At 41.2% G+C, this 14,831-nt stretch overlaps 1 protein-coding gene across 2 annotated transcripts in view; it reads left to right on the top strand.

Moving 5' to 3' along the window:
- Positions 1-14,831, top strand: part of MAST3 (microtubule associated serine/threonine kinase 3) — a 1,680,970-nt gene that overhangs the window by 697,596 nt on the left and 968,543 nt on the right. For both annotated transcript variants that reach the window (XM_044090757.1, XM_044090758.1), the window contains one exon: positions 10,145-10,233. In XM_044090757.1, the coding sequence (XP_043946692.1) occupies positions 10,145-10,233 (89 nt within the window). The remainder of the gene's footprint in view (positions 1-10,144; positions 10,234-14,831) is intronic.

The following is a 14,831-nucleotide window of genomic DNA, read 5'->3' on the forward strand; positions in this document are numbered from 1 at the left end:
GTACCTGCAAAAGAACAAGGTCAAGGTTTTTATTCCAGACTATTCCTGGTACCAAGAAAAGACAAAGATTGGAGACCCATCTTAGACCTATCCATCCTAAACACATATCTACAGGTGCCAAAATTCAAGATGCTCACATTACAGCAGCTTCTTCCCATGCTGGGCAAGGAGTCTTGGCTGGTAACATTGGACCTCAAGGAGGCATACCTGCATGTCCCTATCAGACAAGATTGCAGAAGATACCTCAGATTTCTTGCAGGTTCAACCCATTACCAATTCTCTGCATTGCCCTTTGGCTTATCTACTGCGCCCAGAGTGTTTACGAAATGCCTGGCATCAGTAATTGCCTTCTGCAGACAGCAAGGAATACAAATCTACCCATATCTGGACGACTGCCTGATCCAAGCGGACAGCAAGGACATTCTTTTGCAGCATCTGGCATTTGTAATAAAACTGTTAAACTACCTGGGATACACAGTGAACAAAAAGAAATCAAAACTAATACCTTCTCAACAGATAATTTTCCTTGGTGCCAGCTTAAATACAACCACCCAGATCGCCTACCTCACGCCAGACAAACAAGGGCAACTGTCTCAATACTTCAGCAAAATGGCAACTTTCACCAGGCTAACTGCAAGGAAAGTCCTGCAGGCTCTGGGATTCATAGCATCTTGCATCCTACTAATACCTTGTGCAAAGCTGCATATGAGGAAACTACAATGGTACCTAAAAAACTTATGGTCTCAACACAGCCACAGCTTGGAAACAATTATACCACTCATCCCATGCCTTCAAAAGGAATTTTTGTGGTGGGCTCAAGCATGCCAAAGAAACACAGGTATCCCTTTCTGTGTACCTCAAGCAACTCAAATCATCACAATGGACGCCTCAGACTACGCCTGGGGAGCACACATGGTAGATCAGTGCATTCAGGGAAAATGGTCCCAAAAAGAGAAGCACCTACATATCAACCAAAAGGAGATGCTAGCCGTGCAAAATGCTCTTATGACCTTCAAAGACCTACTGCATCCAGGCCAGCTATTGATAAGGACAGACAACACCATAGACATGTGGTACATAAACAAACAGGGGGGAACTCATTCATACCCCCTGTGCAGGCAAGCCATGACTCTATGGAACACAGCACTGGAATTGCAAATTCAACTACAGGCACAATTCCTGCCAGGGAAGGAAAACACACTGGCGGACAACTTAAGCAGAAATATGACAGACCCACACGAATGAGATAACTCAGGCATGGGGACAGCCAGACATAGATCTATTTGCTACCCACAGAAATTACCAGTTGGAAAAATTTTGTTCAAGGACCTATCATCCACAGGCCTGGAAAGTGGACGCACTCTCTTTCAATTGGACAACATTGACAGTCTATGCCTTCCCGCCTCTCCCTCTACTGACCAAAGTTCTATTAAAAGCCAGAGCAGAGAGGCCACAAATGATTCTCATTGCTCCAGACTGGCCACGACAACACTGGTATCCTCTCCTAAAGAGCCTGACACACTCCCCACCATGGATCCTACCTCTAGTCCCTCTTCTGTTGTCCCAGCACAACTACAAAACCCTTCACAGCCAGCTCAAAACCCTAAATCTAGCTGCATGGAGAATACCTTAATTTCCCAATAGACTCTCCTCTCCAAGGAGGTGCAGGATGTCATCTTGGAGGCCAGAAGACCCTCTACTAGAAAAGCCTACTCCGCCAAATGGAAACGATTTTGTTCATGGAATCAAGAAAAGGGCCAGAATCCTTGGGTAATAAATATACCACAAAATTTACAGTACCTAGCTGAGATGTTAAACAGTGGCCTTTCCTTCTCCTCCATCAAGATCCACGCTTCAGCCATTTCTGCACAATACAATACAGATCCTCCTTTATTCTCACATCCTCTATTAAGGCAGTTCCTCAGAGGGGCAAAAAATATAAAACCCCCACGGAAACCACCAGTCCCAGCTTGGGACCTCAACTTCGTATTGGAAAAGCTGACCCTGCCTCCCTTTGAGCTGGCTTCTTCAACAGAGCTACAATACTTGTCATGGAAAACCGCCTTCCTTCTGGCTATTACCTCAGCACGCAGAGTTTCGGAACTACAGGCCCTCATGGCTGTGCAACCATTCATCATTTTCCATCAGGACAGAGTTTCCTTACGAGCCAACCCTACCTTCATGCCAAAGGTAGTATCTAGTGTAGCTTTGAATCAGAGTATCCATTTACCTACCTTTTATCCAAATCCACAGAACAAAGGGGAGAGACTACTACATTCCTTGGACATTCACAGACAACTTTGTTATTACTTGGACAGAACAAAGCCATTCAGAAAATCTGAGCAGCTCTTTGTGTCCTATGCTACAGGTGCTCAAGGAAAGGCCATTTCCAAACAGACAATTTCAAAATGGTTAGCCTACTGCATACGCTTTTGTTATTCATTTCATGGAAAATCTGTGCCTGTATACATCAGATCCCACTCCACCAGGGCTACAGCTACCTCTGCAGCTTTCCTCAGGGGGGTCCCTACCAAGTACATACTGGAAGCTGCTACTTGGAGTTCAGTGCACACTTTCTCCAAGCACTACCACCTTCCACTATACTCAAAATCTAGCAGTCCTGCAGGGCATTCTCTCCCCTCCTAGTTCCACTTAGTGCCTGCCACCCTTACTTAGCTTTGGGATTCTACCCATCTGTAATGACTGCAGCTGTATGCACGATGAACATAGTACAGTTTTGTACCTACCATAAATGTAGATGTTCGAGTGCTCATACAGTTGCAGTCCAGGTTACCCTCCCTCCATCCCCTCTTAGGACAGGCTTTATTGACAAACACCTTTATCATACAACCTATTTGGGATATTCTTTTATGGTGTATTTGCTTGCAACTACTGTTTTTGATTTATCTACATTGCATGTTTGCATAATATTATGTTTTGCCTTCCTTTCTGGGGGCACCTGACATCTGGGGCAAGAAAAACTGAAGAAAATGGCGTCGGCTGCCTCTTTTATTCCCCTGCCGCACTGACGTCAGGGAAGAAGCGACGACAACCGACGCCGGACCTAGACTTTGAAGTTCGGCCGACCGAGGACCCGCCTGACTGCAGGATAACCCATCTGTAATGACTGCAGCTGTATGAGCACTCAAACATCTACATTTATGGTAGGTACAAAACTGTATTTTCAGGCATCACTTTTAGGCTTACTTGTTTGGGGTAGTGTCTACATTTCACACCAAAAAGACCTGAAAATGATGCAGATTGTTGTTCTTTTCACACCAAAAATAACTGAAAATGATGCAGATTGTTCTTTTTTTACTTTGTGTCTTCTTTGGCATGTGGAGGGTACCAACCTGTCCATCTAGGATTATTCCTATCTTTCATGAATACCATTGCAGCAGTGGTGTTTGTTCAGACATCTACTGGTATGATATTACATAGCTGTACTTTACTGATAAACCTAACAGATGGAATGTAGAGTGGAAATTACATGCTTTTTGTTGTAATTATTGCTGGCATACCCTGGAAATGTTTATTCAAGATGATACTCTTAGCAGGAGAGTTAACATTTTTACCTAGTCCCATTTTCTTGAGGTGGTTACTCACCATGTTAGTACTGTTTTGCTGTATTGCAAGATTCCAGAACATAGGTTCATAGGTAGGTACTAGGCTATTTGGCCCTAGGGCATATTAAAGCCGAGCCAAAATGTTTTGGCTTGCACCTTCCATGTGATTTAGTTACCTGCGCCTCTGTCGAGCAGAGCCACCGAAGTGATTCCCAGGGTGAATTTCCTGTTCCCCATCCACTCATGTCCCATAAATGTGGATATTGCTGAACTAGTTCATATGTGGGTACATATTTTACAGCTATTGCCTTTGTTTTAGCTTCATTAAGTTTGTATCCTGAAAAAGAAACTGATGTCTTTCTGGTTTTGTCAGGTATAAAATGATACCATCTGAAAATAGAACCAGCTTTTCTTGACTACCATACCAATTGTATCCTTGAATTTCTTAGTCCCTTATTTTCTTTGCCAGTGGTTCTAAATATAATGCAAAGAAAAGGGAAGAGAACACCCCTGCCTGGTTCCTCTGCTGAGGCAGAAATTCAGATTGCCCCACCCACTTTAAATTTCACCTCCGGTCCCTCATATCCTCCTGATCAACCTTATAATTTTTCAGGAAATGCAAATGCTTCCACTGCCAAAAGCAACATCCTTTTGGCTTCTCCTGTTAAGGGTCAGCACAGTCGATCACCGCAGTGGAATTTTTACATTGTCGAGTTGCCAACCCGGCACCCAACCTTTACAGAAAGCACGCACCTACCTGCATGCATTTAAAACTCACGACCACAGGGAGGACATACAGACTCCGCATAGAAGGCACTCCAGCAGAGAATCGAACTGAAGAACCTCGATTTGAGGCAACAATGCCAACCGCTGCACCACTGCGGACTCTAAATGCTTCCATTTCCCTGCTCATAAAATGCCAGCTTACTTTGTCAAACCATTTTTCATCATAAAGACCCATCAACAACAATGGTATTTTCTTACATTCTGCTTCCCTCTGGAGCATTCATGTTCTGTTAATGTTGTCAAATGTTTGCCTCCTCCACGAAACCACACTGACCCACATCTATCAATTTTGGAATTATGTTTGCCATTCTTTTAGCCATTATAGACCGATACCTTATAATCATGCTTCAGTATTGAAATGGGCCTGTATGAAGCTGGATCTGATTGATCTTTCCTCTCCAAGTAGTACAGCTACCACTGCTTTCTTCCAGGATGTTGGCACTTCATCTTCCAGATCTCGGAGTTTTTTCCCCTCCTAGCTTGCAAACTTCTACAGGAATACCATCTATTCCTGGGGTCTTTCCTGTAGATTGGTTATACATCACAATTGTTCTCATGTCTTCCTATCCTAACAGTTAATAATTGACCTTTGCATATTTAAATTCCATAAACATTCTCATTTATATTTTTTCTTGATTTATATACATAGACAATTTTAATTTTGTTTTACTGTTGCTGTAATGTCTTGCTCATTCCCCTCAGCATAATTGGTTGTCCAGTAATGGATTAGATAGATTTTCCCTTTCTGCCTTTTACTAGCTTTTCTTGCCATCTAAAATTACTTCCAGGTTTGTTCCACATTTGTGTACTTTAACTTCTTTAATTTAAATGTGAGGTGGTGTTATACACCTTGAAAAAAACAGTTGTGTACACTTACCATCAATGTAGATGTTAGAGTGTATTCACTGTTACAGTCGCTACATGTTTGCAGTATTTTTGCCTTTGTCTGGTGTTTCTCTCTTCCTAATGTGTATATTTAAGTAAGGGGTCATAGGGAGCTTGCCTGTCCCCATCCAGAATGCTTTGTGTTTTGCCCACAGGTTTGTGTGACTTTGTTTTACATAGGTTCATAGGTTCATACTAGGCTATCTGCCCGAGGGCATTTACAAGCCTAGCCCATCGTTTTGTGGCTTACGCCACCCCTTTAGTATGGGGAACTGTACCCATTATTTTGCTGTGCCTCTGTCGAGCAGTGACACTGAGGTAATCCCTGGGGTATATCTGCGATCTCCCATCCATTGGTCAAGATTTCTCTTGAACAAGGCCAGCGAGGTGCTCTGCCTCACATGTACTGGGATTTTGTTCCACAGCATAGGGAGTCTCTGGGTGATGAATCTATCCCTCCAGCACGTCCTATTAATAGCCGTGTCAAGGTTTAAGTCTCCCGCCCTTGTGGCTCTGATGGATCTAGATTTTTTGAGGTGAAGCATATTCATCAAATCTGGGTTTGACATGGCCTTGTATGTTAGGCAAAGGTCACCTCTGAGCAAGCGTGCGACTGAATAGAGCTGGAGTTCTTTCAGTCGGGCAGCATTGGACAGATTTTTGAGACCCTTTATCCTCTTGGTGAGGAACTTTTGTGGCCTCTCCAGCTGCTGCAAGTGTCGGGTCAGATACATTCGAATGGGGCATTGTACTCAATCATTGGTCTGATGAGTGATGAGTAAAGGGAGACTATGACCTCCCTTGATCTAGATGAGAATCCCTTCATGATAAGGTGGGCAATGTAGAAGGTCTTCCTAACTACTTTAGCTACATGGGTGTCGAATGACAGACTACTATCAACCTGGGTCCCCAGGTCCCTGATAACTTCTTCTGTGCTCAGTGGATTGCCACCTATTTGGTAGCTAGGGGTAACCTTGTTTTTCCCGAAGGGTATGACTATGCATTTTTTGGCATTTAACTTTAGGCCGTGGCTCTGGCACCAGTTATCCGTTTCTGTGAGACCCTTCTGAAGGATATCTGTGTCAGATGTGTTTTCTACTATGGCGCCTAGTTTGCAGTCATCTGCAAACTTTGTCAGCCATAACCCTCCTGTGTTTGCTTGTATTTCGGAAAAGTAGATGAGAGTAATTCTTTAAGGGCAGAGATAAAACATGAAAAGAGTGAAGAAATATAATTTTAAACTTGTGGAATATACATTTTTTTTTCTTGTTACAAAGGAGATTACTGTCAGTGGGTTGGTTATGAAATTGCACTCTGAGAATTACTCTCTCTAATGCAGTTAGCAACCACTCTATGTTTGGCTATCATATAAAATACATAAAATAAAGCTCCCTCTTAACCTGTAAGGAAAATATTCTTGTTGAACTAAACTTTGCAAACTGAGATTTTGTCATGACACAGACCAATGTAACTTTAACTCATTACTTTCTTATGTTGTAAAGCATTAACAGTAAAGTATTCCTATTAAAGATGAGAAGGCTGAAAGGTGATCATTATCTGTGGATTACTCCTAAACTCTCTTTAAGGGCAGAGATAAAACATGAAAAGAGTGAAGAAATATAATTTTAAACTTGTGGAATATACATCCTATGCAGAAGAGACATTACTCGTAGACGGTCAAAGCAGCCAAGCCGAACTGATTGAGGAGTAAGCAGGTCATCTTAAATATTTTTGGATGGTGTTTAAGGGTATTTCATTTGTTTTCTGCAGTGGGTCTTCTGCAACAGGAATAACTTCTTCAGCTGTAAAGACCACTGATGCCAAGTAGCTCGGTAAGCTTTGAGATCACATCTCAGACGCAGTTAAGTTTTGGATGCCAGCTTCTGTTTGTTTCCATCAGCCTTATGTCCATATCTCTCAACCTCATAGCACAAGAAATATGAACAAAGCCAGAAATAATGGACTGAGCTCCAAAATTAGGGATATTTTTATTTTTGCTCTTATGAACTTAAATTTTTTCTAGAATAACAGGTTTTGTGTTGGCATGTAATTTCTAAGGATCATGAAGTCTGAAACTCAAAAATGTCTCTTATTATTTTGCGGCATCAGCCATGTCTTTTATTTTAAAGTTATCTCAGTGAAAACAAACTAAAAGGGCAAACATAGTATCTCTGAGAGTTTGCACATTCTTTTTTACAGTAGTGGTGCCTGTGATCACTAGATTATAACCCATGCTTGTTATCACAAGATCTGATCAACATTATTACATCACAAGATCTGATCGACATTGTTACTCTTTCTAGTGTTTCATCTATTGCCTCTACAGCTTTAATTTAATTTAGTTTCTTTGTTAACCAGGTAGGTGGTCCTCCTTGGATGTTTTTCAGTTTTGACATAGGCTTCAAGGTTAAGTGCAATACATATGGACAGTTTAGTGTAGCCAGTCAATTGTCATTGTTTTTGGAGATGAGAGAACTAGATTACTTGGAGAAATTCACACAAAAGTGAGGAGAGCATGCACAGTTCCACACAGAAAGTGTTCAGAGGTCACGTACAGGTATAATGCCAACAACAAAAATCTCTGTCCCAAGGACAGCAGTGGTAGTAGAGCTGTTTATAATACAGTTTCTACTACAGAAAATTTGGAGAGTGATCTATAAACAATCCCTGTACCACTGCTCAAAGTATGATGTACTCTCTTTGCCCAGCATGGATTTAGACATGACTGTAATGTACTGACTGCTGTATATAATGTTGTTGACATTTTATGGAAAAAAGGACTCTTTCTAGCTGCAATATTAATTTCCATAGAGCATTCAAAAGTATTGACCATACCTTGATATTAGGAAAGTTAACTAACATTTTAAGGAAGTAGGACTCTTTGTAGCTGCAATATTTGTTAATCTACACAGGGCATTCAAAACTGTAGACCATAACCTGATATTAGGAAGGGTCGTAAGATGTGTATTGGGTGAGGTCTCCTGCTGGTTGTACAGCAAACCTTTAATGATAATTTCGGGAACTTGTGCTGTACTCGGAGTTAGAGAACAAGTTCTACTAAGTTCAGTTTCATCTGTAGCAGTATTTTCCATTTCATTAATGAGCTTGTGCCAACTGTTCCAGAATTGCAATTAACTTTGTATATAGATTTTTTGATCTTTGTGAACGGGCAAACATTTTTTGCATCAATGCAGTAGGCTGCCAAAATGATTTTGGCTTGGTTGCTCCTGGTTTGCAACCACGAAAGTTAGCTTACACCCTACTTGGATAGTGGTGATGTTATTTGGCATTTTATAAAAGTCGTTGCCTACTGAGCCACTTCTAAACAATTCTAATTCTTGAACCTGGTACAAATATCTAACATGTTTGCAGATACAAATATTTGGGCTTTGGCTTGATGCTCAATCTTTCTTTCACATTGCAAATGGAAACAGTTGTGGATAAATTTCTCAGACCATTAAAGGTTTGTTAGAAACTAACTAGGCCCCTAACACCTGAGAATTGGTGTGAATGTAGTTATTGCTAGACTTGAATATTCACTGACACTGCTTGCCTTACATTCTTCTGGTAATATACTTGTCTAAGTAACTCATAACACCTGCCGTTTTGTTTCTGTTTTTAATCAGTGAGTGCTTCATTTCATGTACCTGAAGAGAGCAAGATGGTTACCCATTATATTTCAAGGTACTTTGATTTTAATTACCTTGACACACCCTCTATTGCATCTGGAGCAAGACCCATCTTTTTTCTTCAGAGTCAACCATTGCTTCCTCTTAGAATGTCAGGTTTTTGCATTCTTCTGCCCTGATCCAGTCTCCCCAAGGCACACAGATATAACATCATACTACAATTACAAGTGAAATGTAAACATAATCAATATATACTGTAATATAAATAAGATACATATAAATAATATAACACAATGGAAACTGTAAAATATTAATGATAGCAATATACAGCTGTTCAGAAATGATATTTTCATTACAAGATTGCCAAGGTAAGATAAGTATTTTGCCAAGCTAAAAAGATACCTATTTCCTCTCAGTTGTTTGTATTAACTTTCATTTAGAGTTGTTTTCTTAATTTTGTGAATGTTTAAGATTTTAGAGTGCAGGCATATTAATAGTGCCTTTGCTCTGAGGAAAGGCCCACTTTTTCTGGTGGTGTTAGAGAGGGCCTTTAGTAAAGTTGCATGTGCAAGTTGGAAAAGTCTGCAGTAAGATGAAAAAAAAAGTTAAAAGAAACCCCTGTGTTTCAGAGGTAATGGTTAAGGACAACATTATGAACTCTTACCTGGTATTGAATTGCACTGGATTGTTTTTACTGCCATCATTAGTCAGATGTTCCTTTCACTACTTTTTCGTACAAGAAAGGTACAATGTGCTATGTCTGTACATAAGATAGTGTATTCTATGATGCAAAATCAACAAGATTTGTATTTTTCTGTATACTTATGATAAAAGGTCGTAGTCCCCATACATCTATGTATGCATGCAACTGAAGTGAAACAGTATACCACTGAATTAAAGGGTCGGGTTGTATTTTCCAATTGCTGAATTCCAGCAATGTTTTTCCTGTTCCATTTGACTGCGGCAAAAAAAAAAAAAGTAAGTTTGAGGTACAACAGATTTAAGGAAAACAAAGTGAATTTAGAGGCTTAAGTAAGCCATCTGGCTGGGCCGTACTTTCTTCATGCTGAAGAATATAAGTGAAACAAATGGCCCATTTTATGTCTTTGAAGCAGAGTGTAGATATGATGGTAGGATATCTTTTGTACTTTTTCATAATTACTTGAGTCACTTTTAATGTTTATTTCTCTGTAGACACACTGTTGTTTTGCACCATTGCTAATATTTTTTTGATTTGTTCAAGCAGTGATTAAAGTGCACTTGTTTTTATATGCACAGGGTCAGGCAGTATCATCCACACCCTCTCGAAGGAAACCCCGTGAGAGTGATTTTGAAACGGTAAAGCTTGTCAGTAATGGAGCATATGGGTAAGTTACCTTATAGGTACTTTGTGTTGAGTAATGTGGTATCTTTAATATGAGTTTAATTACAAAGCTATGTTTATGGCTTGTGTTGAACACCAGGTTTCCCTTGGAAAATGGGTAGCTCTGTGGTACCCAGTTGCTGTGTCAGTTAATGCCTTTTAATTATTTAACACAAACATTAGTGCAGCACAATAAATTCTAATGTACAGGAAAAAAAGCTGAATAAAAGGACTGCCTTTTGTAATGATGGAATTTCGTACTGTCCCAGCACCATCCCACATTGGTGCAGTCATAACTGATAGGATTTTCTGCCATGGAAGCCCTTGGCTGGCCCAGCTATCAGAGAATTTTCTCCTCCTCCTGAAACTGGCAAATGCTCTGACAGATATCAAGACATCTGGGTATAAAGGGAGTCAGCTGGCGCCACAACTTCAGTTCTTCCTTTCCTTTGGAGCCCATAGCAGAGTGGTAGTTAGTACGTCAGTTGGTCCGCATCAGAAAAAGAAGACATCTCCCTAAACCCAGGCCTTCCCTTCAGGTTCATCCTTCAGAACCAAACCATGACCACTGATGCCTTGGACATAGCCTGGGGGACCATCTACAACAGCTTTCAGACTCTGGACAGATGGGACTCCCAGTTCAAGAACAAACACATCCACCTAAAAGAACTGATGGCAGTCCAAAAAAGGCTGATCGCCTTCAAAGACCAATGTAAACCATGTTTCCAGGAGGATTATCAGGGTCTAGAAACCTCTAGTGATATTTTTCTTGAATGTTAAAAGAGTTGCAGTACAGCAGTGCTTTCCTTCTTTACAGGCTGCAAGGTGTATAGAAGCACATACTGGTAAAACACTTCACTTCTACACACGTTATGACTATTAAAATTGTGGTTGTGGCAGAAAGGCTGGAGAGGGTACATTTTTTTCTTAAATGCTATCAGTATTCAATATTGTTTAATCATTTACTAATCTTTGTTTTGTGATGTTATTAGTTTCTCTGTATAATTTATTTATGGTTTGATATTTCATAACATTTTCAATATTGTAATTTAATTTTTACTGCTGATGTTTAATAAATGAATTACTGCTAGTAAAGACAGGCAATACCACACTTATGGGGGGCTCATTCTTATCTTTTGTCATCTAGCCGTGAACATTTGAGAAATGCCAAACTCCCTAGGTCTGCACTTCGTGGCATAGTATGTACCAAGAGAAACCAATTTCCTCGTGAATCACCAAAGCAGGAGCCTGTCAGTCCCTCACGACCGGCAGTGGCATTTCAGAGTTGGGTATGCTAAAGATAGACCTGTTTGCCACCAAAGAAAATGCTTACATGAAAAAATTTTGCTCAAGGACTAAATCAAAGGCAGCCAGGAGGACAGATGCCTTCTCCTTCTCCTTTCCTTTGACAGGTCTATTTCTCTCTGCCTTACCTCAGTACCCCCTGCTTCCTAGGGAACTCCTGAAGATAAGGGAAGAAGAACCAGGTGTCATTGTAATAGCCCCAGATTGATCAAGGCAGCACTGCTGCCCTCTAATGCTCACTCTAATCAAGAAGGAGCCATAGTTCTTGCCCCAATATGTGGACCCATTAACACAGAACAAGGGGTCCATCATTCGCTGTAATGTGAACACTCTCAAACTGATAGCTTGGATGATACCTTGACTCTCTGGCATGGGGCACCCCTCTGCAAGCAAGTCAGAGACATTCTAAAAGAAGCCAAATGGAAGATTCACTATATGGTGCAGGCAAAAGGGACTGAACCCTCTTCGAGCTGAGATGCCTCTGATCCTTTCATACATATCAGAACCTTTTGATAAAGAACTTTTGTATTCTTGTATAAAAATTCACATCTCAGCAATTACAGCTTATTTGCCTACACAACCACCTCTCTTCTCTCATCTTCTCATGATGCAGTTCCTGAGAGGGTTATCCAAATTAGACCCACAGTTGATCTTAGTTTCATTCTGGAGAAGCTCACCCTCCCACCTTTCGAGCCAGCTGGCTCCACAAACATCAGTTCCTTATCTGGAAGACAACCTTTCTACTAGCCATTACTTCAGCTAGGAGGGTTTCAGAGCTTCAGGCCCTTATGTGTGCGGAACCTTTTTCACCATTTTCCACCCTGACAGTCTCTCTCTTAGGACCAACTCTTTCTTTATGCCTAAAGTCATTACAGACATCTCTTTAGACCACACTACCCACTTGCCTACATTCTTTCCTAATCCTCAGAACAAGGGGGAGAGAATCCTCCATGCTTTGGATGTATATAGGCAAATCTGTTACTACTTGGACAGAGCAACGAATGCCAGGAAATCTGAGCAGCTTTTTGTGGCCTTTGGCTGTAGCTCTGAGGGGAGACCAGTTTCTAAACAAGCCATCTTCAGTTGGATCTCCGACTGTGTCTTGTTTTGCTACAGCCGTCATGGGAAGAAGCCTCTCGATCTTGTGAGATCATATTCCAGTAGGGCTGCTGTTACATCTACTGCTTTTCTCAAAGGGGTGGCCACTAAGTACATCTTGGAAGCTGCTGCCTTGTCCTGTGTGCATACCTTCACCGAGTATTTTCACCTTCCTACCATCTCCAAATCCAGAGCGGGGTTTGCCACTGCTATCTTGCAGGGTATACTTTCCTCTCCATAAACTGTCCTCCACCCTCCTTTCAGCTTTGGGAGTTATCCCATCAGTTATTACTGCAACAGTGAAGCCCGAACATAGTACAGTTGTGTACACTTAGCATAAATGTACTTGTTCTAGTGTATTCTCTGTTGCAGTATTCTTTCCCTCCCTCCCTTCCCCTCTTGCCCCATGGCACTGGAGTTGTTACTTTATTTATCTCCATGCTGTCTCCTCTTCCTCTGTATATCCTCTGGAAACTGTGAGCTTAGTTCCTTGACCTTAGGGATTGGCTAGGGGCTTCTTTCTGTTGGGGACAAGAAAGTACTGAGGCTATGGTGCCAGCTGACTCCCTTTTATACCCAGACGTCTTAACATCAATTGGAGCATCTTGTCAGCTTGAGGAGTAGGAGAAAATTCTCTTGTAGTTGGGCCAGCCAAGGGCTTTCACAGCATGAAATCCCATCAGTTAAGACTGCACAGTGAATACACTTGAACAACTACATTTATGCTAAGTGTACTTTCTTTTTTGCCATGCAGTGTGCATAGCCTTGTTTTTTGTAGTGCACAGTCTATTAGTCAGCCAGTTTCCACCAGCTAGGTAAGTACTTCAAAGGTATTATTCCTTTTAGCTATTTATCTGCCTGATTGTTTGGCTCATTTCTGATACTGAATCAAGTGCTGAGGTGTGTGTTTTGACAGTAACTTTGGTGTCTAGGAAACAAATTCTCCACAAGGATTTTCATGCTAGGTGTTTAATCTGCCTTTGCCTAGAGCATGACATGAGCTTCTGTCTGTATTATGCTTTTTTTCACTCCAAGGACAATTCTCTTAAGTCTTTGATCACTGCAGGAGTTTGCATCCAAAAGGAGGGTTACGCCCGACTCTAAGCTGCCTTGGAATTTGCCAAAGCTGTGGGAGCCTTCTGCTAGAGACAAACCATACCGACAAGAGGGAAGAGGCATCAGGAAAACAAGAGTATTTGATAACATAGGTTTCCCTGAGTTCAGTGGCCTTCTGTGTGGAGAGGTGCTTTTGCAGGCTCCACCCACTGTGTTGTGTTTGGTTGAGTCCTGTTGAGTGACTGTTGTGCAGGTGCCCATGCCATCGTTTGTTCACATGTGCTCCCAGAGCAACATTCCTGACATGCCTTTTGAACTTGATGGCCTTTCAGCTTCCAAGTCCCACATTACAATTTCTGAAGGAAAAGCTGGATTCCCCACTATCTTATTACTAGACTAGGTTCCTGGTGACCTCAGAGATCTCCGCTTGCAACCTGAGGCCTCAAGGGCAGCTTTTAACAAAAGCATGAGGCAAAAAACTCTTTGACACACAAACCGATGCATTCCAACTTACTTCAGCCTAGGTAGATGATGCCTCATCCCATTGCATTTCCTATGCTTCTTCTGAATCTTTACCAAGCTGAGAGTCTTTTTTTTTTTTTTAAGACTAGGATGCCAGACTTGGATATACGGAGTTCTGCGATTATAGTAACATAAGGGCTTCTGGTCCCAGGAAACCCAGGTTGCTTTCTCATGGAGGTGAACTAGAGACATGACTTGGTAGAATGCATCCAGGAAACCCTTCGATTATTAGGTCCCCTGGAGGTTTGACATGGTACAGATAGATGGATGCATAGAAGGTTTTGCTCTATTTAAAAATTAGATGAGCCACTTTATATCTGTAACATTGTCATGTAGATCATGTTTTATAAGACGGTATTTCTGCCACATTGTAAAATATCTGGTGTCAGTGTATTGTGTGTTACTTGCCACATGGCATTGTCAGGTTAGTTTTATTGGGGCAGACCTAAAAATAAGTCACAGTGCTGTGCTTTGTCTTCCTTTGTTTAATAGCTGCAGTGTAAACAAACCACGGTTCTTCAGTAGTGATTCAAGCCAATGAAACTACATTTGCAATGTAATGTGAGATTTTTAAAATCTTTTTCAAGAAGATATGAAGAAAATAAGAGACATATTAGATGC

This window comes from Protopterus annectens, chromosome 13.part0, assembly GCF_019279795.1.
Source record: "Protopterus annectens isolate FY-2018-M chromosome 13.part0, PAN1.0, whole genome shotgun sequence".
NCBI classification, from domain to species: Eukaryota; Metazoa; Chordata; order Ceratodontiformes; family Protopteridae; genus Protopterus; species Protopterus annectens.